Raw genomic sequence first — 27,979 nt, forward strand, 5'->3', positions numbered from 1 at the left:
AAAAAATAGAAAAATAAGAAAAGAATAAATTCAAATTGTGATCGATTAATTTCATTAACCATCTCAAAATTTATTTTGTCATTTTTTATATTAAAATTAAAAATTAAAGATTAATTTACAACCACCACTGTTGCAAAACACCCCGTCTCGAGCCGTTGCGACACCCGTGACGACGGCTTGGTGAATAGCATGTCCCGTTTCGAAGAAAACCGTCTAATATGACAGTCAATGGTTAAAATTCGGGTCAAATTTGAAAAAGAGCATGTCAAAGTCTCCCAATATTCGAAAAAGCCAGAAATTCGGTCAAATTTTTCGTATTTTAGTTTAAATTTTCTGTATTATATTAACGGTGATAGCGATTATAGATACAAATTAGTCAATTAAAAATTTTGGCTTTAAAATATGTACACACATATATACATTTATATATTTATATATTTGAAAGTCTTCGATCCTCTCTTCGAACGTCTCGACCTGACCCAACACAAAAGAAAGAAAAAAAAAAAGTCTGTCTAGAAACCTGTACCTTCATTTTAAGACCCAACACAAAAAAAAAGAAAGAAAAAAGTCTTATTCCATAAAAAAAAAAAAAAAAAAAAAAAAAAAAAAAAAAAAAAAAAAAAAATCCTGTCTATCTGTCTAGAAACATCATTCCTAATTCCTACAACCACCAACTGAAGCCCCCCATACTCGCCTTCCACAGTTCACCATCACATCTCCGCCATCCATACCTCAATTCCACGCTGCACAGTCCTCTGTACCTTCATTTCAGGTCTCCTTTTCAATCTAATTCTAATTCTAATTCTAATCTGTTCGCATTGATTCAATATGATTTACCTATCTACTCTAGCTCACCACCTCTGTTTTCATACTCGCTAGTTTTGTGTATCTACTTATTCGTCGGTGTTAGGGTTTTGTTCAAGTATATGTATATTCTGGTGTATTATTCAACAACATGCCTTAGTTTATCCTGCAAGAAATAGTAATTTACATTATCAAATTTAATTTAATGCCGTAGGTTTGGTGATTGTTCACAACCTCATACTAGCTACAGTAGTTAATTTTTAGATAGTGTTGTGAAAATGTGTATTATTTTGCTTGTTGCAGAGAGTATATCTAATGTCAATAGTACCTGGAGGGAGCACATGGGTGGCTAGGTGGGGAGTTCAACCTCAACTAATGTCTAAAGCTTCTTCAACAAGCTATTCATCAATGCAGTTGCCTTGGTGTGTACTGTTACCTTGTTACCTCTGTTCAATGTTGAAGATAGTGTCCGTTAGCTGATGAATTTGTTAGAAATGATTATCTCATGTCATAGAGAAGTCTTGGCAAATATTCATTTCAAACAGATTTGGCCATGTTTTTTAATCTGAAGATACTTATACCTCATCCCAGTATGTCACAACTAGGGATGGTATACTGGTATCGGTACCAATACCGTACCGAACGGCTTAGTTCCCATACCAAAAAAGACCAAACCCTTCTCCTGAATACCATACTGAGGTACCGGGAACGGTTTTTTGGTACCGATACCATATAGTACCGAAATCTTACATGTCTAGTTAAACTATGCTTAGTCGTTATTAGCTCATTAACTTGGCTCAAAACTCTTAATTTAGCTAAACTAATCCTTTAATTTGGGTACAATTGTTGTTACCTCATTAATATGCACATATTGTAGATTTCATTCGGTAGTTATAAGTTAATCCATCCAACATATAATATCTCTTGAATGTGATAAGTGGGGACTTGTCTAATTAGTAACAAGGAAAGCAAAGGGACTACTATAGCTTTTAAAACTTCAGAACAATCAAGCTAATTGTTTTTACCCAAATGTGAAAAGATAGTCATTTAATCTTTTTTGCGTTATATGTTTTCTTTTCCCTAACATGGACTATATTACATACATCCCATGACCCTTTATATTCATTTTGTATTTCTGTTTTCACTCTGGGAGTACCGGTACCGAACCGCGTAGTACCGAAACCGATTGTTTTGTAAACGAAGGAACCAATTTTTTTTACATATCCCTAGTCACAACTAATTTCAATATCTAGTTGGCTGTAGTTGAACTGCTGAAGTGTATTCTTCTTGGTGGCTTCAATCTACAATATTTGATAAGAACTTAAGAGAATTTTAATAGCTTACTGAAAGATTTCGCTTAGTATAGTTTTCGTATTTTCTTTTCATTAATTTCAAGTGGTTGTGCTTGTTATTTTAAGTGACGGAAGAAGCTTTATCGAGGATATATGTTTAAATTTTTAACTTCTTCTATTCTTTACAGTGCTTGTTAGACGTTTACATTATAAAAACAAATGCGGTATTTCACATCTTTTGGTGTAAGACAAACGTTTGTTTATATGTCAGTGTGTCAATCAATACACGAGAGTTGACGTCACCGTGCTCTGCCTTCTGTTCACAAGATTCTTTGCATGCTCTATACAGTACGGGGTCATTTGGTAAATCTCTTCACAGAAGAGGTGGCCGCCTCATTGTTAGGGCCGAAAGTGTAAGTAATATATATTTTTTTTTTAATGTTCCCTCCCTTTGTTATACACATGCTTAATAAAGAGTATCTGAACACACAGGATTATTATTCAGTACTTGGCGTGTCAAAGGATTCTAGCAAATCAGAAATAAAAAGTGGTTAGTAAAACTCCGTCCTTGGAAGCTTGATGGGAGTTTTGAAGTTATTATCTGTTCTTAGTTCATTATAGAATACTTGTTATAAACTTATAATATTGTACCAGTAACTGTTGATGCATGATCTATGCTGATCATTTACGTATTTATTTACTTGAAAGCAATTGACATCATCTCTTCACTTTTATTACTTTTTAATTGTTGAACGCACCGACTAATTTATTGAGTGATCAGATCCAAAATTGGTTTGTATAAATTTATTGTGTCCACCCTAAATGCTCTATTGTGTCCACCCTTAATGTCCTTGAGTATGATACTTGGGCTTGGTATGCACCATCTTGTCAATATGTTTCTTATAGTCCAATCTGCATGCTTGCAATGACTTGTTGTGGCTGTTTGGGTATTAATATTCATGAAATATGATTGTGACTTTTTCTGGGTGATTTTGTATCATGTTTTCTGTGAGCATATAAGACAATGGTATGCTTTTGGAGAAGTTTAAACTCTTCAATTACATTTTCAGCATATAGGAAGCTTGCAAGGAGTTATCATCCTGATGTGAACAAGTAAGTTCATCTGATGCTTCCAGCTTTAGAAAATTCTCTATAAACCGATGCAGCTTAACTGCTATTTATTACCAGTATCTAAATGCTAGCTTTGCTTTGTGTTGGTAATACATGCTATAAGAAGATTTTTAATGGGTTATTTTTTCATTTGAAAAATATTTGAGACGAAATATAGTAAATATGTTATTGTTTATGGATTCAATAGGGGTCTTTAGCTGATGCGTAGGCTTCAAATGCTCATACAACTATTATATTTTCTTTTCTTTTTCGGCAATTACCTCAGTATTTCTACTGCGTGTGACTGCGCTTGTTATTTACTGGTTCTCTTTAAATGCTCAACTGGAGTCTATAATTTTTGATTTTTTTTACTGCTTTTGCTTTAAGTCCGTAACTTCTTTTACTTGAATAACTTGTTTTAAATTCACCATGAAATATGGGCCGCAGCTGCCCACATTGATGGAGGATTATGCTAGTTAGATGTAGTCTCTTGATAAGAGAGATTAGCATTATATCATCTACGTCCAATTGTTTATGTAATTTTCAGTCTTTCACTAATTTCTTACCGTTGACATTTATATTCTTGTATGACTCATTTTGGTTGTATCGTTTCAGAGAACCCGGAGCTGAACAAAAGTTCAAGGACATTAGCAATGCTTATGAGGTCAGTTTCTTACCCAATCCTACCTCATCGTTTGGCCTGTCAAGGGTTACAGATAAGTCGTTAGTCAACATTTTGATGGAGAAATTTATTATGTAGGTTTTATCAGACGATGAAAAGCGATCCATATATGACAGATATGGGGAGGCTGGGCTTAAAGGTGCTGGTGTTGGCACAGGGGTAAGTTCTTTCTACCAAAAGACTAGTTTCTTAAGTTAATCAAGATATCTAAAGATGGCAATTTCGAACCAATTACTTCTGAACAGGTCACTTCAGGTTATTTTTTTATTTTTATATTTTACAGGATTTCAGCAACCCGTTTGATCTCTTTGAATCGTTGTTTGATGGCTTGGGTGGGATGGGTGGCATGGGAGGAATGGGAGGCATGGGGGGACGAAATACACGTAAAAGGGCTACACAAGGTGAAGACCAAGGTTACAATCTCGTTTTAAACTTCAAAGAAGCCATATTTGGTGTTGAAAAAGAGATCGAGGTTAGCCGTCTCGAGAGCTGTGGAACTTGCAGTGGGTCGGGTGCCAAACCTGGAACCAGCGCATCCAAATGCACAACTTGTGGTGGTCAAGGTCAAGTTATATCTTCAGCCCGAACCCCATTGGGTGTCTTCCAACAAGTCATGACATGTTCTTCTTGTAATGGAACTGGTGAAATATCAACCCCTTGTAATACATGTAACGGAGACGGGCGGGTAAGAAAATCTAAACGGATCAGCCTTAAAGTCCCGGCTGGAGTCGATGCAGGCAGCCGTTTGCGGGTCCGTTCGGAGGGTAATGCAGGAAGGAAAGGTGGGCCCCCTGGAGACCTGTTTGTTATGATTGATGTTCTTCAAGATCCCGTATTAAAACGGGATGACACTAATATTCTCTACACTTGTAAAATCACGTATATTGATGCTATTTTGGGGACAACCATGAAAGTTCCAACTGTAGATGGGATGGTAGATTTGAAAATCCCAGCCGGGACCCAGCCCGGGACTACCCTTGTTATGGCGAAAAAGGGGGTCCCAGTTCTGAACAAAAACAACATGAGGGGTGATCAATTGGTGAGAGTGCAGGTAGAAATTCCAAAACGATTGAGTGGGGAAGAAAGGAAGCTAATCGAAAAACTTTCGAGTTTAAAGAAGGATAAAGTTCCCAACAGCAGCAGTGTATAGGGCAATGGGTAATGTGTATTTGGTTTCTGAATCAGGGCTCGATGCAACCCACGGAAATAGAAAGATTTTTTCAGGTGTAGATTATGTAACATGAATCTATACATGGTTTATATACTGGTTGTGTAGACAATTACAAATAAATTGTCATAATTTATACAGTAGCTGATACTTTAGAAGGATTTTGGATTATGCTCAAGCAATGTAAATTGATGAGACCATTTTGACATCTTTCAATTGTTGATCGAGCTTCATGCGTTCTTGGATCATATATTCTGGCATGCATTCGATGTACCATGACGTGATTGCATATATGTGTACAGTTTGAATCATGCTACTATGTTAGAACTTGGTATCATGTTAGAATGTGTTAGATTGATTATATGTTCGTTATTTACTATCATCCTATGCATCTTGTTTGTTGTGACGCTACATATATAATATCATACGACACCAATGTAACATGATACATGCTATAGGCTATAACTATTCATGTTATAATGACATATTCATAACACTAAAGTAATTTCTGCAGTTGTTTCATTGTATGAGGAAAACAAATAGATCTATTTGAATGGAAAGGACTATTAACAAAAATTCAAGAAATTAAAGAGAAGACAAAAGATGTTGACAAATAAACCCAAATATAACTCTTTTAGATCGATCCATCCTATACCAACATATGTGTATATATGAACATACAAAATCCATATAATAAGTTTACTGCTCTTACACTATAGATCTCTTGATTGTTACCATTATATATATTTCACCAAAACCAAAACAGTATACTAAAGATTATTTAACGTATAAAACCAGCAGTGGTAGCAGTAATACCACGTCTGACGCGTCCCTTTCTAAGCCGCTCTGCAATGATGAAGGCAAGTTCCAACGATTGAGAAGCATTGAGCCGTGGGTCACAATGTGTGTGGTAGCGCGAGCTTAGATCATTGTAAGTGATGGTTCGTGAACCCCCAACACATTCGGTCACGTTTTGCCCAGTCATTTCAAGATGAACACCTCCTGGGTAACTCCCTTCTTGATCGTGCACGTCAAAAAACGCTGTCACCTCAGCCTACAAAATAATCCACAATCTTTCTTTAAAACCCCATTGGAAGAAATAACCCACAACAACAGGTTATGATATAAAGCACAGGTGGCAATTTCAACCCTTTTTACTTGTGAATGGGTTAAAAAAGTAGCTTACGCGAAAACAATCAAAATTAGACAAAAATATTTTTATTTTAAGCATCAAACCTCCTGATCCTGAAACACTATGTTAAAAATAGACTAATTTTTATTTTAAGTTAAAAATAAAACAAATTATTGAACAGGTATGCTGCAGGTTAACCAAACCCGACCTGTACCAAAAATTGGCCTTCTGACTAGCTACCTAACAAGCGGACCTTGCACATTTTGCCACCTAACATTTAAATTTTAAGGAAAAAAACATGACAGAAATTATGAGAGTACCCTTATAGCATCAAAAGAACGAGTTTTGAGTCCAACAGGAGCTTTGATGGTGTTGCCATGCATCGGGTCACTAACCCAGGTGACGATTTGACCAGCACCACGAACCGCCCTGATCAGATGAGGAAGCTTAACTCTTGTATTATCAGCTCCCATTCTTGAAATGACGGTGATTCTTCCAGGCTTGTTATGAGGATTCAAGATTTCAATCAGCTTTACTAGTTGGCTTGGATCCATTTTATCACTCACCTACATCACAAAATCTCAAATGTTGAGGGTTTGCAACTCCTCATAAAACTAAAGATATGATATGTTAGGAAAAAAAATTAAAAAATAAAAACTCTAGCAAATGTACCTTGATGCCAAGAGGGTTTGCGACACCTCGTAAAAACTCAATATGAGCACCATCGAGTTGGCGTGTGCGTTCACCGACCCAAACCATGTGAGCGGAGCAATCGTAGTAAAGGCCTGAAGTAGAGTCTTCCCTTGTAAGTGCTTGTTCATAAGGCAAAAGCAAGCATTCATGAGACGTCCAAAATTGTGTAGTTGTCATGATCGGATGATCTATCGTTAGTCCAGCAGCCGCCATGAACCCCATTGCCTCATCAACTCGGTGAGCCAATTCCCGGTACCTATCACTCACAGTTCAATTTAACTCAAAAAAGAAAAAAAGAATATTAAAAAAATCTTAAATCTAACCTCACTGGGGATTCGGCCAAAAAACTAAAACTAAAAAAAAAAAAAAAAAACCTCAATTCGGTTAATCTATAGTTTCCAATATTGATTTTGTAAAAAAAATAAAAAAATTACCTGTCGCCTTGTTCACTATGCTCTGTGAAATCAAGATTCCACTGGTTAACTCTCTGCATAGCTGCGTAACCACCGGTTGCGAAAGCCCTTAAGATGTTAAGGGTGGAGACGGATTGCGTGTAAGCTTGAATCATTCTATAGGGGTCTGGGATTCTTGATTTTTCGTCAAATGAGTCACCGTTTATATTGTCACCTCTGTAACTTGGTAATTTAACTCCATCTTTTTCCTCAAATGAGTCTGATCTAGGTTTAGCAAATTGGCCTGCCATTCTCCCCACCTAATTACACAACCATTACTGTTAAGTGTGTATACATACGTTCATAACAAATTGTTTGTAGTAGATGAACAATGATATTTTGCATACTCAGTTAGCCGGTTGTATGTGTATATCTAGTCTCCATTTTAGCGAGCGCTTATTCATCAATTCTAAACTATACCCTTAATTATACAAAGCAATAAGCACCATATATTTTACTCTAGATGCCTAATAGAGTTCGTAAACTATCAAAAAAATGTTGTGGGCTTTGTTTAATTTTAAACTGTATCATATATAGAACCTTAGGCTAAAAGTGCAATAAAAATCAAATCAATACTACGTCTCATTACAATGTCGCATATGGGAAGTACTAAAAGTTCAAAATTAAATAAGGTATTAACAGATTAACAATTGACAAACTTAACAATTGACAAACTCAACCTGTTCAAACTTGCTTGATAAATCCACAGATGTGAATTTGACTTCACAATCAAGATTTTCTTTGGTTTGTATGTAAAAAAGTCAATTTTCCACTACTAAGGCCCCGTTTGGCTCACAGAAGTCAATGGGATTCCGGCGGAATCGGAATTGAATTTAGTGTGTCTAAATTCAATTCCAATTCCAATTCCGCCGGAATCCCATTGGATTCCGTGAGTCAAACGGTGCCTAAGTAATTGGTTTGACAACTCGGGTCCAAAAATTGAGATGCATCCTTTAACACAATCTACCTATCTATTGCTGCCATACAAGATAGACTATCTACAGGTAAACAATAAGTAGCTATGAAAACAAAAATGAATCCATCTCTTCATTCCATGATTCATGAACCAACATTAAATATTTCTTTAAAAATGACCATTTTCTTATTAACCAAACAAATGAATTTGAAAATGAGGGGGGGTGAGCTTAGGTAGTTATTTGGTATGGATAACATAGAACAGCTGTTTTTAGCTCTCAAGAGCCTGTCTATGTTCTGGTTTGGTGCGCAGTCCAGGTTCTGATTCTGTTTGTTTCTTTTTCGGGGATGGGGTCATATGGGCTGTTAAAACACATGATAAACAGTTATGAAAGTTGCAAAACAATACAAAACAAGAGCAAATATTAGTATTAACATAATTAAATGAAATGGCTTAGAGAAACAACAAATATCAATTCAGCATCTCCCTGTTGGACATGTCAGTGTGGGACACGGCCCTGGGTGGAACACGAGGCCGTGTCCCCTCTGTAGGAAATGGGCCATATTTCACCACCTTACCTCACAATGAGGGGGTTTTGGGTAGGGGCTTAGGGCTAATGCATTTCAAAGGCCTTGTGCACAACCAAAGAATAGAGCCCACAGCTTAAAAATTCATAGAATTTTTATTAACAATTTAACATTACATGAAAATTTTAAATATATACAAAAAAGAATGATCTAAATAGGCCCTTACATTTTGAATCAATGCTAATTGTAAACAAAACAAAAAAAAAAAAAAAAAAAAAAAAATGCAAATATACAATTATATCCTGGTTGTTTGATCCATAACTAATGTATCCAGGGACGGAGCTTGAAAAGTAACATTAGGGTGGCCGAGTTAAATAAAACAAAACGTGTAGTGTCGTATGCTTTATGCATCATTACGTCACTAGATTCTCTTAAAAACGAAGTTATTTTTTTCGTTTGTGACTTTTTAGCTACTGCAAAAATAATTCAGTATAAAATTATTCTTGTAGTCTAATTAATCATTCAACTCAGTTAATTAATAAACACATAGTTCAATTCTAAACATAAACGTTGTGTGTTAAACATTGGCCTTTTTATTCATTAAGATATCAATATTCAATATTCAATTTATTTATAACAATATTACTAATTCTATATTAATTAATTAAATTAAAGATTAAAGTAATAGTCCCTTTACTAGTCCACTATTCCATTTTAGGATGTCCTAAATTAATAGTTCAATTTCATAAATAGAAAAGAATAATAAGCTTAAGTTCTATTATGCCCTTAATGTATGTGGATAAGATTAAAGGAGAAAGAAAATGTAAGGATAAAACTAGAAAGTAAACACGAAGTGCAGTACTTTTATGACATTATCTTAAACTGTGTGTATTTTTTCTGTAGACTATTAATATGATATGGAAGGAGTATAAAGATAAAAATTATAATTGAAATAAAAATTAAGAAAAAAAAAAGTTGTACTACGTATAATTTAGTATAAGTAGACAGTAGATTTGTAGTTGCGGCCGAAAAAAAAGAAAAAACAATAATTAAAAGCTCAATATCTAAAACATGCTATTGGATTAGTAATGCAAAGGATGACTCAAATGTATAAAGGATGGCCTAATTGTACAAATTTTCATACTAAACCTTTATAAATAAGTAAAATGCTATTTGGGATCAATTTTTGTGGGGTGGCCGGGGCCCACCCCTGCCCCCATTATCCTTCGTCCCTGAATGTATCATCCCTATGAATATAATATATGCCTATGTGGGCATGTGGTACTGAACTTGAGCAAAGGCAACATACTATTCTCATGGGTGCATTAAACAAATAAGATTAGACAGAAAATGCATACTTTTAGAAAAACAAATAAAAAAATTAAAATAAAGATATTACCTTAATAACTGGCATTTGGCCACCAAACATGAGAACAACACCCATCTGCAACAACAACCTAAAAGTATCCCTTAAATTATCAGTTTTAAACTCTTTAAAACTCTCTGCACAATCACCACCTTGAAGCAAAAACGCATCCCCACGCGCCGCCTCACCCAACCGTTCTTCCAGTTTCCGGCACTCACCGGCGAACACAATAGGCGGGTAAGATTCCAACGTTTTCAGAACGGATTCCAGCTGATCTTTATCCGGGTAATCTGGGATTTGAAGAGCTGGTTTTGTTTTCCAGCTTTCAGGTGTCCATTTGGCGGGAATCTTTTCGGCTGCGCGAACAGCTGTGATGAGATGACGTTTGGGTTGTTTTGAGAGAAGGATTTGGGTGGGTTTGAAGAGTTTGTTGTGCTGGTGGGGTTGTGGTGGCTGCTTGAGGAGGTTTGTAGTGGCTCCGGCGATGGTTGTTGTCATGGCGGCGGGGTATTGATTGATTTTTTTTTCCGATGGAAATTGGGAATTCGATTGACGATGATAAATGTTATGTTATGGGGTCCGCCACATACGAGACGTACTGACGTGTCTGGAGGTACAGTACATAGGACACGTATTAAATATAGTGGCCACCGAATATTTTTATTCTTTATCTAATAGAATAGACAAAATTACTCCCGCCCTTGAACTTGTATCCAAATCACTGACGTCGTACTTAAACTTTTTTTTGCTTGGGTCGTCACTGTACTTTCAAAAAATAACGCTCTTCATCCTTCTGTTTAGTTGCCGTCTCTTTTTCTGTTAACCTGAAACATGTGCAAGACATGTGAGGGTATTTCAGTCCTTTCCCCTTTTTTACTCCTTTTAAATATCTCCCTTCTCCACCAAAATTCAATAAAATTAATAACAATTAATTTATAAAAATAAATAAATACCTTTAAATTCAATTTGACCTTTGTTCTTGTTTCTGTGTGACGCATCGAATACGTACAAACAAACGTCTAATCTTTTCACACACTCATTAATTTTTACATAGATACGAATAATATAAAAACACAGATGCATCAAAGATCTACAGAGTAATTTTTTTCATCAAAATCTACGAAGTAAAAATAAAAATAAAACCCAGATGCATCAAGATCTACGAAGTAAAAATAAAAATAAAACCCAGATGCATCAAGATCTACAGAGTAAAATAAAGATAAAGAATCACATACTTGAAGTTAGGCATCAAGATCTACGAAGTAATTTTCTCAGGCTATGAACAAAGCCCACCATATCAGATACCATATCTGATTTTATTTCTAAAACCCCTAAACTTACAAATCCAATTTGTTAAGCTACGACACCTAAATATTACAAAACTTCATATGGTAGTAAATTCATGGTTCGTATTCCAGGGTCGACTAAACCGAAAATCTAAGGCCCCAATCTTCAATTCAACTCACAGCAGTTCGAATAAACGTATCGACGACCACCAACGGTTCAGTTAGTAGTTGTACCCGCCAGATCCATAGTGGTTAGCGGCGTTTTTTTAATGTGATGGCATTTAAGTAGTAGTCTTCGTGGTAGATCTCGATGATTGCGATGACTTTTTGATTGTAGTAGTCTTTGTGGTGCTGAGCCATTTGTACGCGATGACTTTTTGATATTAGGGTTATGATTTGAGATGAATTTAGTTAGCTATTAGGGTATATGAATTCTATTGGATATTAGGGTATATGAATTGGGATGAATGAAGGAGAAGGAAAGAGATGAAGAACCGGAAAGGAAGAATGAGATTAAAGTGACAAAACTACCCTCACATGTCTTGCACATGTTCCAGGTTAACTAGAAAAAAGAGACGGCAACTAAACAGAAGGACGACGAGCGTTATTTTTTGAAAGTACAGTGACGACCCAAGCAAAAAAAAGTTTAAGGACGACGTCAGTGATTTGGATAAAAGTTCAAGGACGACGGGAGTAATTTTGTCAATAGAATATTTTCAGTTTATTATTTTATTAGGTCGATTGTATCGGTATGAAGGCAATGCCGTTGGATGCTTACATGGCCATGGCAAAAGGCAACACGAATTTGTCCGTATTGAGTTGGGTATGAGGCATTTATGTGGTGTTGGTTGGAATTCAACACCAAAATCCGTGCGTTAGTTGTTTTTTTTATTAGTTTTTTATTAATTTTAGAATATTATTTATGTTCCTTTTTAATAATTACCCAATATATTTTGACACAATACCATAATACTCTTAACCTACACCAAAAACCAACACCAACAATACTCCACAACAAAAAACAATGATCAATCCATAATTAATGTGTTACTTAATTAAGGATTGAGTGCAATATGATTAAGATGGAGGATGTGATGTTTGATGAATATTTTGGGCCCCGATGATCGTCTTTCACATTAGCTATCAAGTGATCAACCACCCCCATCCGGTATTGATTGTTAATTAGCATGATTCACCTTAAAAACAATGTAAAGTTCCCTGGGCAAGATCACAAGAGAAAATTACAAAGGTTCAGGCAAATGGCAGAGAATCAACAACCTATAAATGAGAGGCCATGCTCCCTATTTATAGTATTAGAAATATTCACGGCCTGCGGATTGCTTAACTATCCGCGGAAACTTAGCGAAATGATCCGCAGTCTTTTATCAGCGCGGAAACTTATCCGCTATCTTTATTTTCAGCGGATATCTCAAGCCTTTTGCTTATAATTCGCGTAACTTCTGTTTTTAACCTTTAGCAAACAAAATATACATATACAATGTTATGTATATGATCAAGTCCCCCAGTTTATTATGATATATCTTGCATAGTAGATGTATCATGATAAACTCTAAAAATTCGCAGTTATCTTGGCTATTATTCGCATTAAAACGTTTTCGCCTTGCCTTTGTTACCGTTACAGCAAATAAAGTTACCGTTTTTATCCGCAAAAATATTACCGTTTAAATTATCACAACGGATACTTAACACAATTAATTAGCACCCTTATTTCCCCTATATATATATATAAATATATATATATATATATATATATATATATATATATATATATATATATATATATATATATATATATATATATATCGGCGTCCATAACCACCAATTTCCCACTCGCTACTCTGAAACACTTCGCAATTTAACCAAAACATTCATTTCATCTCCCCAACTTCTTTCTTTCTCGTAATTCTCTTTCACTCTACAATGAAGATTGACGAAGTTGATAGCAAAGTAAATCCGAAAACACTAATTACAAAACTATTAACTAGCCCAGAGTCCAAATCGACGGCGTCTTCTGGCAAAGAGAAACAATCAATTCCCGTCATCGATTTGACTTCGAAATCTCCTACCGCCAAGCCAAGCTCCACCAAGCGACCATACTAGACGCCGCCATCATCACAGAGTAAAAAACTCAAGCAACACGACGCCGCCCTTTACGATAATCCAGTTACATCGGATTATGAAGGGGATCAGCAACCTGGTACATCGCGAGCATTATTTCATGTTTATAACATTCGCTATGCTTTTTATTTCGCTGATTAATTAATTGCTTTGTTTTGCAGGTGATTCACCTTTCAATCTAGTTTATCTCAGCCCACATACTGTTGAGCAAATTACCGAGTTATTTCGCACCCCACCCGACTCTTATGGTGTGAGAATTGACGGTTTATCGGGATACACTTATGCCTCTTCCGCTGCAGCGCAAGATCAGTGCCAACAAATGAAGATGGCAATCCCTAACGAGCTTCGCCACGAATTTTCAAAGCTCTCTGCGCACAACAGTTTTGTGCAGAATTTCTACATGTGCTTCAATTCTGCTTATGATATGATATGCCGTCAAGAACAGTTCTTCAACGTTCTTGAGGCTGAAAAGACGAGGTATAACACCGAGAAGGCCAAAGCTGCGGACAATGAAAAGCACTGTGTTAACCTCTCTTATGAACTCACTGCAGCAAAAATCGCGGTTGATGATTTAAAACAGCAGGTTTCTACTGCAGCTGAAAAAGAAAACAGCCTCCAAGCTACTATTAATTCATTAACAGAGGAGTTTACTAAGCTAACTACAGAGCGAGACAACGCTCTAGCTGCTATAGCTTCTGCGAAGCTTCAGTTTACCAAGCTTCGCCAACATTTGCCAGAGTTGGCCAGAAAAATCCTTAACTCTCAGCCTGTTTCTGCTCAATTTTCAACATATGCTGCTGCGCTATGATTGCGCGAAAGAGTGGAATTCTTGGATGAAATCGCTCCCTACTACGCCATACCAAATCCACTACCATCCGCAATGGAAGACCGCGTATGTTCATTGGCAGATGCTCGAGATGCATTTGCTATGTAACGACTCAACACGTTATCCAACCGAATACGCAGCAATATATATATATATATATATATATATATATATATATATATATATATATATATATATATATATATATATATATATATAAGTGGAGCGCGCCGCGCACAAGGCCTGGTCAGCTTCTGTCCGAAATTTCCAATTTTTAATTAAAGATCTCCCACTTCCCGACACTTTTAGATTAAACGCTTTTCACAACATATAATATTAGATAAAACTAACACGTTCCAATAATAAAACGAGTTTTACAACGCCGGGCCCACATCAGCCATTTTACGACTTTCGTACAAAATACAAGTTTCAATCCCAATTTACATTTAGACGAGTTAGGACTCTATAACCCAACCCGATACCAAGAGTGTGAAGACCCGTCCTTATCCACCTGGACGAAGTCATCAACATTTGGTCCCATTGCGATGATCGACTCCAAATAATGTCCTTAAAATGAGCAAATGCACAGCGGAAGACTTAATTCATACCTGAGAATAAACATGCTTAAAAGTGTCAACCAAAAGGTTGGTGAGTTCATAGGTTTATCATAACAATCATTTCAATATCTTAATAGACAACAAGATTTCCGTTTATAAATATATGTACACTCGCAAGTGTATAAAAGTATTCTATAAGTTGTAGGCACCCGGTAACAAGCCTTAACGTTCATGTTTTACCCTCTGAAGTACACCAAATCAGGTGTGTTTAAAATAACCTCGAAGTACTAAAGCATCCTATAATCAGGATGGGGTTTGTCAGGCCCAATAAATCTATCTTTAGGATTCGCGCCTACTGTACATAGACAAGTAGTTTAACGTTACCAAGCTAAGGGTATATTTCTGGTTTAAACCCACATAGAATTAGTTTTAGTACTTGTGCCTATTTCGTAAAACATTTATAAAACAGCGCATGTATTCTCAGCCCAAAAATATATATAAAAAGGGAGTAATGAAACTCACGCATATAAATATTGTAAAACAGTTAATAAAGCATTTGCATGTATTCTCAGCCCAAAAACGTAAAGAGTAAAAAGGGAGCAAATGAAACTCACCATACTGTATTTTGTAGTAAAAATACATATGACGACATTAAACAAGTGTAGGGTTAGCCTCAGATTCACGAACCTATATCAAATATATATATTAACACATATAATATTAATCAACTAAGTTTATTTAGTTATATTAATATACTTGTTATCTTAATAGTTTAAATGCTATTTTAATAACCAGATTAATTATATCTATATTTCAAATAAATGATTAGTATTTTAATATTAGATTCTTATTAGAGTAATTCAATTATAATGTATTAAAATTCATATCTTTATGATTATATAAAAAAAATATGTTTTTATATAACTACTACTCTACTTGGTAAAATTATATTAAAAATAGAAGTTGTAATATAATGATACTGATGATAATAATAATAATAATAATAATAATAATAATAATAATAATAATAATAATAATAATAATAATAATAATAATAATAATAATAATAAAAATAAACAAGTAAGTACCTCAAAGGAATGGCCGCTTAAAAAAATATAATGCCTCAGTCAGGGCTCGAACTCGAGACTTCTCATTTAACCACAACATTCCTAACCATTGTTCCATCTGATCGTTTCTCAATTATTTTGTCCCTTAAATACATTTAACCATATTTCTGTCTGCTTTCATTTACTTAACCCAATCATCATTATCATCTAACTAACATCTTTATCATCCTATAATTATAACTCGTCATCATCCTTTAATCATAGATTATGATCGTCATTCACTAGCTTACTAATATCACCATCAAATTCATTTATCCTAAATCTGTTTCAGTTCAACCGTGAATCAAGTGGGTCTCGGCCCAATAATACAAAACAAAGAATACGGTCCATTAACCATATTATCTAAGCCCAACAACCAAATGGATCCTCACGGCCCAAAAGGATTTAATTAAATGGTGTGATTATAATTGAGAGTTTCCAATCGACAGAATCAAAACAAGAGACTATAACGTATGCAGTTTGATATGCATGTCCCCTTTCATTCAGTTTATTCGAGCCTCACCAATGTATCATCATCATTGTACATTATTACTATCATCATCCTAGTAATTATCATTATTATTTTTTTTAAACAAAAAATAACAAAATGTCATTCTATGTGACCCATTATGTCTCCCATGAAGTTCCACTTTGTTCCACTAACAAAAAGCTATCGGTTCTCTACTCCTTTTATATTTGTAAAGAGCATTATCAATCACTTTATCAATAATATTCACCAAAATCTTTATCATTTAAAAGAAACAAGAAAGAAAAGAAACGTCCGGTAGTAGCAGCAGTTAAGAGGAAAAAATGTGGTTCGAATCAGGGGTATTAAATAGGAATGTACGATGATGTTTGTCTTTGGAGTCGATTTGAGTTTGGCCGGAACAGTAAACAGATGAAGATGGCGTAACAGCAGTGAATTAAAACAGTTATATAGCAGGAGCTTTTGTTTCATTGTTTCCATCATCTTCATCGTAGTTTACTATATTCATCGTTATTGTTGCAGGTTTTTGGACAGGAAAAATAACAGCTTAAGTTGCTGTGTTCTACAGAAAAACAAAACCTAAATAAAGTAGATATAGCAGTTTAGTTGATGGTGGTTGTGTAGGTGGTGGTTCTCGGCGGTTGTTCAATGGAATGGTGACGGGTGGTGATTGTTGTAGGTTGAAGAAAAAGGTGGTGATATGGTGGAGATTTGTAGGGTGGTGGATGGTTGATTGATAGTTGTCCTGGCTAACAAAACCAAAGATGATCGAATAGCAGTCTTCGTCGAATATCGGTTGTAAACAACAAGGTGATGACAAGTTGAAAGGTGGGTTTCGATGGTAACCGATATGTAGAAGTGGGTTTGATGAAGTTCGATGCATATAATGAATATATGTATGTATGTATTACATATAGAAATAGATAGATAGCTAAGCAAGTTTATAATCGGGTATAAGGTAAAAGATATATATTATATAGAGAATAGAGGAAATATAGATATTGATAGTGAAATGGTGATGATGTATTGTATAGATATTTATTTTCAGATAGAGGAAGTTAAAATCATGCACACTGAATCTCAATTAATGCATCAATTAGCCACAGTATCAATTAGCCACAGTACGTGTTTCATTCAATTCACGGATATGAAATAGACAAAATTTAGAATAGAAATATAATATAATATAATATAATACAATTAATAATATAATAATAATTACCTAACGTGTGAAAATAGATTAGCATCTATCTATTTGATTTATAGTTACCGACAGCTTACACGGGTATTATATCGTGTCCATTGCTAATCAGTTAAAATATAAAAGTGTTCTTAAAAATCCCTAATTTTTAAATTAACTATATTTATTTATTTTGGTCATTATGGTATAAAATTCAATCATTAATTTAATAAATAAAATTATATCAACTGTCCCTCTCATTTATGTGTAAAATATAAAAAGTTCTAAAATTTGATAACTAAATCCTAAATACATTTTTAGTAAGCCTAAAATTTATAAAACTCATTTTCGAATCACCGTTTATTCTAAAATCATATAAGTTCGAATTAGACTTCTCTAAATAATAATCGAAACGTCTAGCGACTATTACAATCATTTAATATTTATTTTTTGTTTATATATAGAGATATATTTTTTTAAAAATAATTATTATAATATCCTATTTTTATTTTATTAATTTTTAATAACAACAACATATAATACTTCAAATTATATTTCGAATTATTATTTATATATACATATACACATATCTATTTACAATTAATTGTTCGTGAATTGTCGAGAACGGTCGAAAGTCAAATGCATATATGAGCAGTTCAAAATTTTGAGACTCAGTTTAATAGACTATGTTTATCTTGTCGAAACCATATAAAGATTTAAGTTTAAATTTGGTCGGAAATTTCCGGGTCGTCACAGTACCTACCCGTTAAAGAAATTTCGTCCCGAAATTTGATTGGGATGGTCATTGCTAACAATAAAAATGTTTTCATGACGAATATGAGTTGATAAATATAGTTTTATTACCATAAAGTAATAAGGATGAATTAATTCGATTATTTGAAGAATACGAATGAAGCTATCATAAAATAAATGAATGAGGAAAATAAATTTCGTCATAACTTTTGACGTAGTCATAGTTGAATTCCGGAATTCAAGGGATTTAAAGAAATCTTTGAAATCTGAGTGAGATCTGATTCTTCGGTGAATAAGGAGATTAAGATCTCTTCAATTAAATGCGATGATCTGCCTTGATTGCTCTGTCGGGTATTTCCATTATAAATTCACTTTCTCCGTTCCATTAATTTTCACCACTTCTATACTCAATTCCCAAATTTAAAAGATTGTGAAAATGCTTAATCAAATTCTGATCCTTGTCCTCATCTTTACTATCGCAACAATCATTCTCCTTTTTCAACTTCCACCAGAGGAATCTGCTTTCTTCTACTTCGCCCTTGGGGTTATAGTGTTTTTAATTCTCCCGTGTCTTTATGTTGCGATAAACATTGATATACACGGTTTGTAATTTTATGTGTTGTTATCGAGCTTTATATTCCCCCTTATATTTTGGAGTTTCATACTTTTGTTTTCTCTTCCCGACTTCAAGTCAAGCGAATAACGGTCCAGAATTTGTAGATGTAGAGTTTCGAATGATTATAATGTTCTAAGCAGAAAGGAACGTGATAGTACGATTTGATTTTCAAATTTATCAACATCACGGAAGATAGAACCATCAAGAATACATTTTCTTGATATGTTCAGAAGTTGAGTAGCATGAAAGAGTTATGTAACATGGCACATGATAATGGTATGATCTACTGTGAATCATCATGTTCCAATAGAAACTCAGCATGACTTACTGTAATATAATCACGTTGGCCGGACGTCATTATATTATACTAACTCATGCATCAATTTCCAACACTACTTCAGAATTCATTCATAATTTATACTTAGATTTTACAGAAATTTCCAATATAATGGAGTACAGAAAACACGAAGAGGTAGATAATTTCGGACAAGAATATTTATGAAAATATCCTCAGAAATATCGAAGATATTTATGATGATATTTTGGAATTTCTAAGTTCGAAGGTTGGTGAAGAAAAATTTTCCGCAAGATTTTAACATGACTTCGGAGCAAGATATTATCTAAAGATTTCATTAGATCCAGAATCATTTGGGTTCTTTGAATATAGGGTATGTTACTTGTATTTCTCCTTAGTTTCCTTTATGGTTAGCGCAATCTGTTTTTCAGTACCAAATATTTTCTATCGAGCGTTCCCAACACTCCATTCTTTTATCATCACCTTTGGTCATTAAGACCATTTACTACATGCTGCTTCGTCAGCATTCTCAAAGTTAATGGATCTGGATCATTGGTTATCAAATCGAGGTGTTTTCAGGAGAATTGTGTTTTTAGATGATTAAACGCTGATGGTAATATGGTGGAATATAAAAAGTTCTCCAATTGCAATAAAAGAGCACGCGTATATATCAAAGTGATAATAAGGTTGTTTTGAACGAAAAGTCGAAGTTGACTTGCTGGAGCTGTGACAAAATTTGCTACTTTGAAAGGAATTACCAAGTTATTTTGGGTAATAATAACACTAAAGGAATTAGCATAGCTACGTGTCAAACGTTTACTCAGGTCCCAAGAGTTTTTCAGGTGTATAACTATATGCATCAATCTTTCCTTCTGTAGATGAGATGCAGTTGATTCATACTCTCGATTGAGGTGTTTTCAAGAATTATGAAATGTTTGAACGCAGATTGGAATCGTCAAGATACAAATGAGGTTTAAGATGAAATCAAGTGGCAAACTTGAAGAAATGTTTAGTTTCATATGTTATGATCAATATTTTAATTCATTTTAATTGTCCAATATTATTAGTCCACAGTCGATAGTCCACAGTTAACAGTCCAATAATTTATATATAGTTTAATATATAATATTCAAATTAATTAATACGTTCCGTGACCCGTATACATCTCAGACTCAATCACAACTCAAAGTATATATATTATTTGAGAACCAACCTCAACCCTGTATAGAGAACTCGATCATTACTGCATATAGAGTGTCTATGGTGATTCCAAATAATATATATAGATGCGTCGATATGATATGTCAAAACCTTGTATACGTGTCCCAATATTTAAAGTGCGTAAAAATAAATAACAGAAATTAAATGACGATAAATAAAGTGCGTAAAGTAAATAACAGAAATTAAATGGCGATAAATAAAATTGCGAGAATGTAAATTGCCATAATTAAATTGCGATAAATAAAATGTAATCAGTTAGCTAGGAACAGTTAGCTAGGAACAGTTAGCGTGGATTCTTAACAAAATTCCTCATAGTTAATTTGTTTGTTTCTAACAAATTTTCTTTTGTCAAATGTTTTTCTTCATTATGCCACTTGTTGGATTCTGATAAATAAAAATCCAAATATGAAATTGGATGAATATGGTTATTCTGTGGTGAACGGATTTGTATAACGGTAGATGTAAGTAAGATAGTAAACGACTGTTGAATCAGCTTCGGAGAATGTACATTGTAACTTATTAATGTGAAATCTGAATATTCCTCGGGTATTACCTACCCGTTAAAATATTTTCACAAGTAACACTTTGTACGAAAGAATTTTTTAATTAAAATCTTTATGAAAACATATATACATATATATTTTCTTCAGATGTAATCATGTATTCATTGAGTTAATATGATATTAAACTCATTTGGTTTACCATTAGAACTAGAATACCTAATCTCTAAAACATTTAGAGATTACTTAATCGCCATGAATAACGAAGATAATTGATGTAGGACGATACGTAGAACGATGATTATACTTGAGGTACAGAATGAGATGTTGAGGCATGCGATGTTGAAACTTGTGTTGTTGGTGGTACTGGTGTTGTTACTGATGGTACTGTTGGTGCCGGTGATGCTGTTGAAGCTGGTACATTTTGCACCATCTTTTCCAAGGCTACAACTCGGGCGCGAAGTTTGTTGACTTCTTCTATTATTCCGGGATGGTTGTCGGTCAGAACGAGCGGATGAATAAGGTTTAGAATCTGGCTTGTGATATAGTCGTGGCGAGATACCCCAGAAATGAAAGTGAAGATGGTGTTTCGAACTGGTTTGCCGGTAAGTGCTTCAGGTTCATCGCCAAGAGAAATTTGGTTGATGTAAAGTATCGCCTTCTTCTCGTCTCCATTGATTAAATCGACTACGAACTCATCAGATGAATTGAGGATGGCCGATTGGTTGATTCATTCTGGTGACGCTGCTTCTGGAGCTTAGGTGAACATTCATATCGGAATAGCTGTCGGAATAACTATCGGAATAGCTATCAAAAATCTGAGGGACTCGAACTGATTGAGGGATTCAGCTCGTACGATCAGATGAAGAACTTTTCGATAAGAAATAGATTATAGGATGTAGATTAATACCCTGCAATACATAATTTACATATGCATATATAATACTAAAATCCCATAAGTTACGGAGAAATCTACGGAAGCTGTCAGACAAATGTAACAATAACAGATACGCTAAGATATGAATTTATCTATACACTGTCTATGCATTAGAGGCAGTAAGATATGTTTAGACTAAGAATGATAAGTAAATAATTTTTGACACTAAATGATAAGCATAACTTTTGACATGTAGACACGGTCGAAGTCCAGACTCACTAATGCATCTAAACAACTATCAGTTAGACACACTAATGTAAGACCTGGTTCGCTAAGACCACCGCTCTGATACCACCTGTGAAGACCCGTCCTTATCTACCTGGACGAAGTCATCAACATTTGGTCCCATTGCGATGATCGACTCCAAATAATGTCCTTAAAATGAGCAAATGCACAGCGGAAGACTTAATTCGTACCTGAGAATAAACATGCTTAAAAGTGTCAACCAAAAGGTTGGTGAGTTCATAGGTTTATCATAACAATCATTTCAATATCTTAATAGACAACAAGATTTCCGTTTATAAATATATGTACACTCGCAAGTGTATAAAAGTATTCTATAAGTTGTAGGCACCCGGTAACAAGCCTTAACGTTCATGTTTTACCCTCTGAAGTACACCAGATCAGGTGTGTTTAAAATAACCTCGAAGTACTAAAGCATCCCATAATCAGGATGGGGTTTGTCAGGCCCAATAGATCTATCTTTAGGATTCGCGCCTACTGTACATAGACAAGTAGTTTAACGTTACTAAGCTAAGGGTATATTTCTGGTTTAAACCCACATAGAATTAGTTTTAGTACTTGTGCCTATTTCCTAAAACATTTATAAAACAGCGCATGTATTCTCAGCCCAAAAATATATATAAAAAGGGAGTAATGAAACTCACGCATATAAATATTGTAAAACAGTTAATAAAGCATTTGCATGTATTCTCAGCCCAAAAACGTAAAGAGTAAAAAGGGAGCAAATGAAACTCACCATACTGTATTTTGTAGTAAAAATACATATGACGACATTAAACAAGTGTAGGGTTAGCCTCAGATTCACGAACCTATATCAAATATATATATTAACACATATAATATTAATCAACTAAGTTTATTTAGTTATATTAATATACTTGTTATCTTAATAGTTTAAATGCTATTTTAATAACCAGATTAATTATATCTATATTTCAAATAAATGATTAGTATTTTAATATTAGATTCTTATTAGAGTAATTCAATTATAATGTATTAAAATTCATATCTTTATGATTATATAAAAAAAAATATGTTTTTATATAACTACTACTCTACTTGGTAAAATTATATTAAAAATAGAAGTTGTAATATAATGATACTGATAATAATAATAATAATAATAATAATAATAATAATAATAATAATAATAATAATAATAATAATAATAATAATAATAATAATAATAATAATAATAAAAATAAAAATAAACAAGTAAGTACCTCAAAGGAATGGCCGCTTAAAAAAATATAATGCCTCAGTCAGGGCTCGAACTCGAGACTTCTCATTTAACCACAACACTCCTAACCATTGTTCCATCTGATCGTTTCTCAATTATTTTGTCCCTTAAATACATTTAACCATATTTCTGTCTGCTTTCATTTACTTAACCCAATCATCATTATCATCTAACTAACATCTTTATCATCCTATAATTATAACTCATCATCATCCTTTAATCATAGATTATGATCGTCATTCACTAGCTTACTAATATCACCATCAAATTCATTTATCCTAAATCTGTTTCAGTTCAACCGTGAATCAAGTGGGTCTCGGCCCAATAATACAAAACAAAGAATACGGTCCATTAACCATATTATCTAAGCCCAACAACCAAATGGATCCTCACGGCCCAAAAGGATTTAATTAAATGGTGTGATTATAATTGAGAGTTTCCAATCGACAGAATCAAAACAAGAGACTATAACGTATGCAGTTTGATATGCATGTCCCCTTTCATTCAGTTTATTCGAGCCTCACCAATGTATCATCATCATTGTACATTATTACTATCATCATCCTAGTAATTATCATTATTATTTTTTTAAAACAAAAAATAACAAAATGTCATTCTATGTGACCCATTATGTCTCCCATGAAGTTCCACTTTGTTCCACTAACAAAAAGCTATCGGTTCTCTACTCCTTTTATATTTGTAAAGAGCATTATCAATCACTTTATCAATAATATTCACCAAAATCTTTATCATTTAAAAGAAACAAGAAAGAAAAGAAACGTCCGGTAGTAGCAGCAGTTAAGAGGAAAAAAATGTGGTTCGAATCAGGGGTATTAAATAGGAATGTACGATGATGTTTGTCTTTGGAGTCGATTTGAGTTTGGCCGGAACAGTAAACAGATGAAGATGGCGTAACAGCAGTGAATTAAAACAGTTATATAGCAGGAGCTTTTGTTTCATTGTTTCCATCATCTTCATCGTAGTTTACTATATTCATCGTTATTGTTGCAGGTTTTTGGACAGGAAAAATAACAGCCTAAGTTGCTGTGTTATACAGAAAAACAAAACCGAAATAAAGTAGATTAGCAGTTTAGTTGATGGTGGTTGTGTAGGTGGTGGTTCTCGGCGGTTGTTCAATGGAATGGTGACGGGTGGTGATTGTTGTAGGTTGAAGAAAAAGGTGGTGATATGGTGGAGATTTGTAGGGTGGTGGATGGTTGATTGATAGTTGTCCTGGCTAACAAAACCAAAGATGATCGAATAGCAGTCTTCGTCGAATATCGGTTGTAAACAACAAGGTGATGACAAGTTGAATGGTGGGTTTCGATGGTAACCGATATGTAGAAGTGGGTTTGATGAAGTTCGATGCATATAATGAATATATGTATGTATGTATTACATATAGAAATAGATAGATAGCTAAGCAAGTTTATAATCGGGTATAAGGTAAAAGATATATATTATATAGAGAATAGAGGAAATATAGATATTGATAGTGAAATGGTGATGATGTATTATATAGATATTTATTTTCAGATAGAGGAAGTTAAAATCATGCACACTGAATCTCAATTAATGCATCAATTAGCCACAGTATCAATTAGCCACAGTACGTGTTTCATTCAATTCACGGATATGAAATAGACAAAATTTAGAATAGAAATATAATATAATATAATACTATTAATAATATAATAATAATTACCTAACGTGTGAAAATAGATTAGCATCCATCTATTTGATTTATAGTTACCGACAGCTTACACGGGTATTATATCGTGTCCATTGCTAATCAGTTAAAATATAAAAGTGTTCTTAAAAATCCCTAATTTTTAAATTAACTATATTTATTTATTTTGGTCATTATGGTATAAAATTCAATCATTAATTTAATAAATAAAATTATATCAACTGTCCCTCTCATTTATGTGTAAAATATAAAAAGTTCTAAAATTTGATAACTAAATCCTAAATACATTTTTAGTAAGCCTAAAATTTATAAAACTCATTTTCGAATCACCGTTTATTCTAAAATCATATAAATTCGAATTAGACTTCTCTAAATAATAATCGAAACGTCTAGCGACTATTACAATCATTTAATATTTATTTTTTGTTTATATATAGAGATATATTTTTTTAAAAATAATTATTATAATATCCTATTTTTATTTTATTAATTTTTAATAACAACAACATATAATACTTCAAATTATATTTCGAATTATTATTTATATATACATACACACATATCTATTTACAATTAATTGTTCGTGAATTGTCTAGAACGGTCGAAAGTCAAATGCATATATGAGCAGTTCAAAATTTTGAGACTCAGTTTAATAGACTATATTTATCTTGTCGAAACCATATAAAGATTTAAGTTTAAATTTGGTCGGAAATTTCCGGGTCGTCACAAAGAGCATAATCCCGGGGACTACCATTACATATCCGATACCAATAGCATAATCCCGGGGACTACCAATTTACATATAGTATTCGTTCTTATGGATTAAGACGGGTCTTTACAGTATCGCATACCCGAACTTTAAACCCTCATCCCATGCCAACACGATGTGGTATCGTATACCCGAACTTAAAACCCACATCGCATTTCACACAAGTAAATACATTACATACACACATGTATAATTATTCCACTCACCTCGAAATGCCCGCACAAGTCATGTATGTAAATCGCCTCCAAACGCAACCGAGCAAACCTTTACCTATAATACGCATATAGGTATACAAACAATCAACATACATTCTCTACGAGAGAATTTAACTCCAACACCCTTAACCAAGGGTTTATACCGACCTCCACAAACCGCCCATTTAGACACCTAAAGGGGACTTCACCAATTACCACTACGGGTGGTAATTTCGACCCATCAAACAAGTACAATTTAACCTAAATTATACTTGGCACCATTTAAACCAACCTAGGTCTTAACACGAAATTACTACTTAGGTAGTAATCATTTCAAAATCCATTAAACACTTAACAAAAGTGCTTATCATCCAATTAATCCAAAATTAGTGTCATTACCAAATTTGACCCAATTCAATTCACCCATTTGACATAAGTTCCGAAAACATCCTTAATCACTAACGGCTAGTGATTAACTTTTCAAAACACCATTTAACGCATGAACCAAGCATTTACATACTTGATTCTTTAAATCTTGACTCAAAACTTAGTTTGACACCAAATCAAGGTTAACTCCCATTTTGTCATACAAACATGTTCTTATGAACATCTAAACACTAACACACTTACAAGCTAGTGATTTAACACCCAAACCATAAAAAAATTCGTCCTCAAACCCTAAACCCACAATAAACGGGTTTACTTACACAATACATACAACAAAACCCCCAATTTCATGAGAAATGGGGTTTAGAACCCCAACAAACTCAAACCCTAAACATGAACAAGAATCTTAACAATTAAATTTGAAGTTAAAGTTTACCAACACTACCAAAACGTAGCCAAGAACAAGATGAACAACTTTAACACTCGAGCTTTTGATCGATTCAAGCTTCTTCTTCTCCAAAACCTAAAATCTATCTCTAGAACTCTCTCTCTCTCTCTCTCTCTCTCTAAGAATGGATGAGAGTGTTTAATGGATGTGAAAATGATCCAAAACTAGATCCAATTCTGGTGTTAAGGCTACAGATCCGACCCCAAGTGAAAACACACAATTGCCCTTCATTTAACTCTAATTAACAGAAAACAGAAAACTGTCGCCAGGTGTAGTGCGCGGCGCGCACCCCTACCCATGCGCGGCGTGCACGATGGTCCAAATAGTCTGTCAGCTTTTAAATTTCCTCCACGCTTCACACACTTAATGTGCATCATTTTTACTCTATGTACAATAATTATTTGGGTCTTACAACTCTCCCCCACTTAGATTCGATCACGTCCTCGTGATCCGCACCAAATACTAGAAGTTAAGCACTTCCCCCTTGAACATTCTCGCCTCCAAATGCGGAGTCACACATGTAGTAATCACGCATCCGACTTCTTGCTTCGTACACTAAAGCATCATATATTACAACGAGAAAGGGTAATCACCCCTCGAGACGAAACAACCGCAACCGTTTGCTCCTACACCGAGTATCCAACCCGTACAATACATTTCACAATCAAACCAAAAGTAGAACAATTCACCGACAATCATCGTCGTCACTCCTCACGATCCTACGAAACACAATCAAGCCCGACATCCATAACATCCTCCGTAAATTCTAAGATCTCACCACACGCTAATAATCACTAGCGTGCACTACCGCAACAAGTGATATCTCATACACTCGAAGTCCAAAATTTCCGCTTAGAAAAATACGAAAAACACCACATATCTCTTCAAGTCCTCTCGGCTAAAATTCGCAACAAACTAAATCAATAATCGCATCACCCAACGCGATCTACTAAAATCCACTAC

At 34.2% G+C, this 27,979-nt stretch overlaps 2 protein-coding genes across 2 annotated transcripts; one reads left to right on the plus strand and one right to left on the minus strand.

Annotated features, from left to right (window-relative positions):
• Positions 1 to 634: 634 nt before the first annotated feature.
• LOC139845268 (chaperone protein dnaJ A6, chloroplastic-like) lies at positions 635 to 5,304 on the plus strand. Its single transcript, XM_071835524.1, has 8 exons — positions 635 to 772; positions 1,108 to 1,226; positions 2,368 to 2,509; positions 2,589 to 2,646; positions 3,167 to 3,209; positions 3,822 to 3,870; positions 3,967 to 4,047; positions 4,172 to 5,304. The coding sequence occupies exons 2-8, from the start codon at positions 1,120 to 1,122 to the stop codon at positions 5,036 to 5,038; spliced, it is 1,347 nt and encodes a 448-aa protein (XP_071691625.1). The 5' UTR covers positions 635 to 772; positions 1,108 to 1,119; the 3' UTR covers positions 5,039 to 5,304.
• A 356-nt stretch (positions 5,305 to 5,660) lies between these two features.
• Positions 5,661 to 10,736, minus strand: LOC139845270 (phospho-2-dehydro-3-deoxyheptonate aldolase 2, chloroplastic-like). Its single transcript, XM_071835526.1, has 5 exons — positions 10,176 to 10,736; positions 7,316 to 7,593; positions 6,861 to 7,137; positions 6,509 to 6,754; positions 5,661 to 6,110 (listed from the first exon to the last, which is right to left on the minus strand). Exons 1-5 carry the CDS (start codon positions 10,638 to 10,640, stop codon positions 5,838 to 5,840), a joined length of 1,539 nt encoding a protein of 512 aa, XP_071691627.1. The 5' UTR covers positions 10,641 to 10,736; the 3' UTR covers positions 5,661 to 5,837.
• Between the last annotated feature and the right edge of the window lie 17,243 nt (positions 10,737 to 27,979).

Source organism: Rutidosis leptorrhynchoides, chromosome 4 (genome assembly GCF_046630445.1).
Source record: "Rutidosis leptorrhynchoides isolate AG116_Rl617_1_P2 chromosome 4, CSIRO_AGI_Rlap_v1, whole genome shotgun sequence".
Taxonomy (NCBI): domain Eukaryota; kingdom Viridiplantae; phylum Streptophyta; class Magnoliopsida; order Asterales; family Asteraceae; genus Rutidosis; species Rutidosis leptorrhynchoides.

What these genes read in the sequence shown, in the direction of transcription:
- LOC139845270 (XM_071835526.1), bottom strand. Translation starts at nt 10,640, where the DNA reads ATGACAACAACCATCGCCGGAGCCACTACAAACCTCCTCAAGCAGCCA. An exon ending in CATAGTGAACAAGGCGACAG is followed by an intron (nt 7,138 to 7,315) that starts GTAATTTTTTTA and finishes TGTGAGTGATAG; the next exon opens with GTACCGGGAATTGGCTCACC. An exon ending in CAAACCCTCTTGGCATCAAG is followed by an intron (nt 6,755 to 6,860) that starts GTACATTTGCTA and finishes TTTGTGATGTAG; the next exon opens with GTGAGTGATAAAATGGATCC.
- LOC139845268 (XM_071835524.1), top strand. Translation starts at nt 1,120, where the DNA reads ATGTCAATAGTACCTGGAGGGAGCACATGGGTGGCTAGGTGGGGAGTT. An exon ending in ACATTAGCAATGCTTATGAG is followed by an intron (nt 3,871 to 3,966) that starts GTCAGTTTCTTA and finishes TTTATTATGTAG; the next exon opens with GTTTTATCAGACGATGAAAA. An exon ending in GTGCTGGTGTTGGCACAGGG is followed by an intron (nt 4,048 to 4,171) that starts GTAAGTTCTTTC and finishes TATATTTTACAG; the next exon opens with GATTTCAGCAACCCGTTTGA.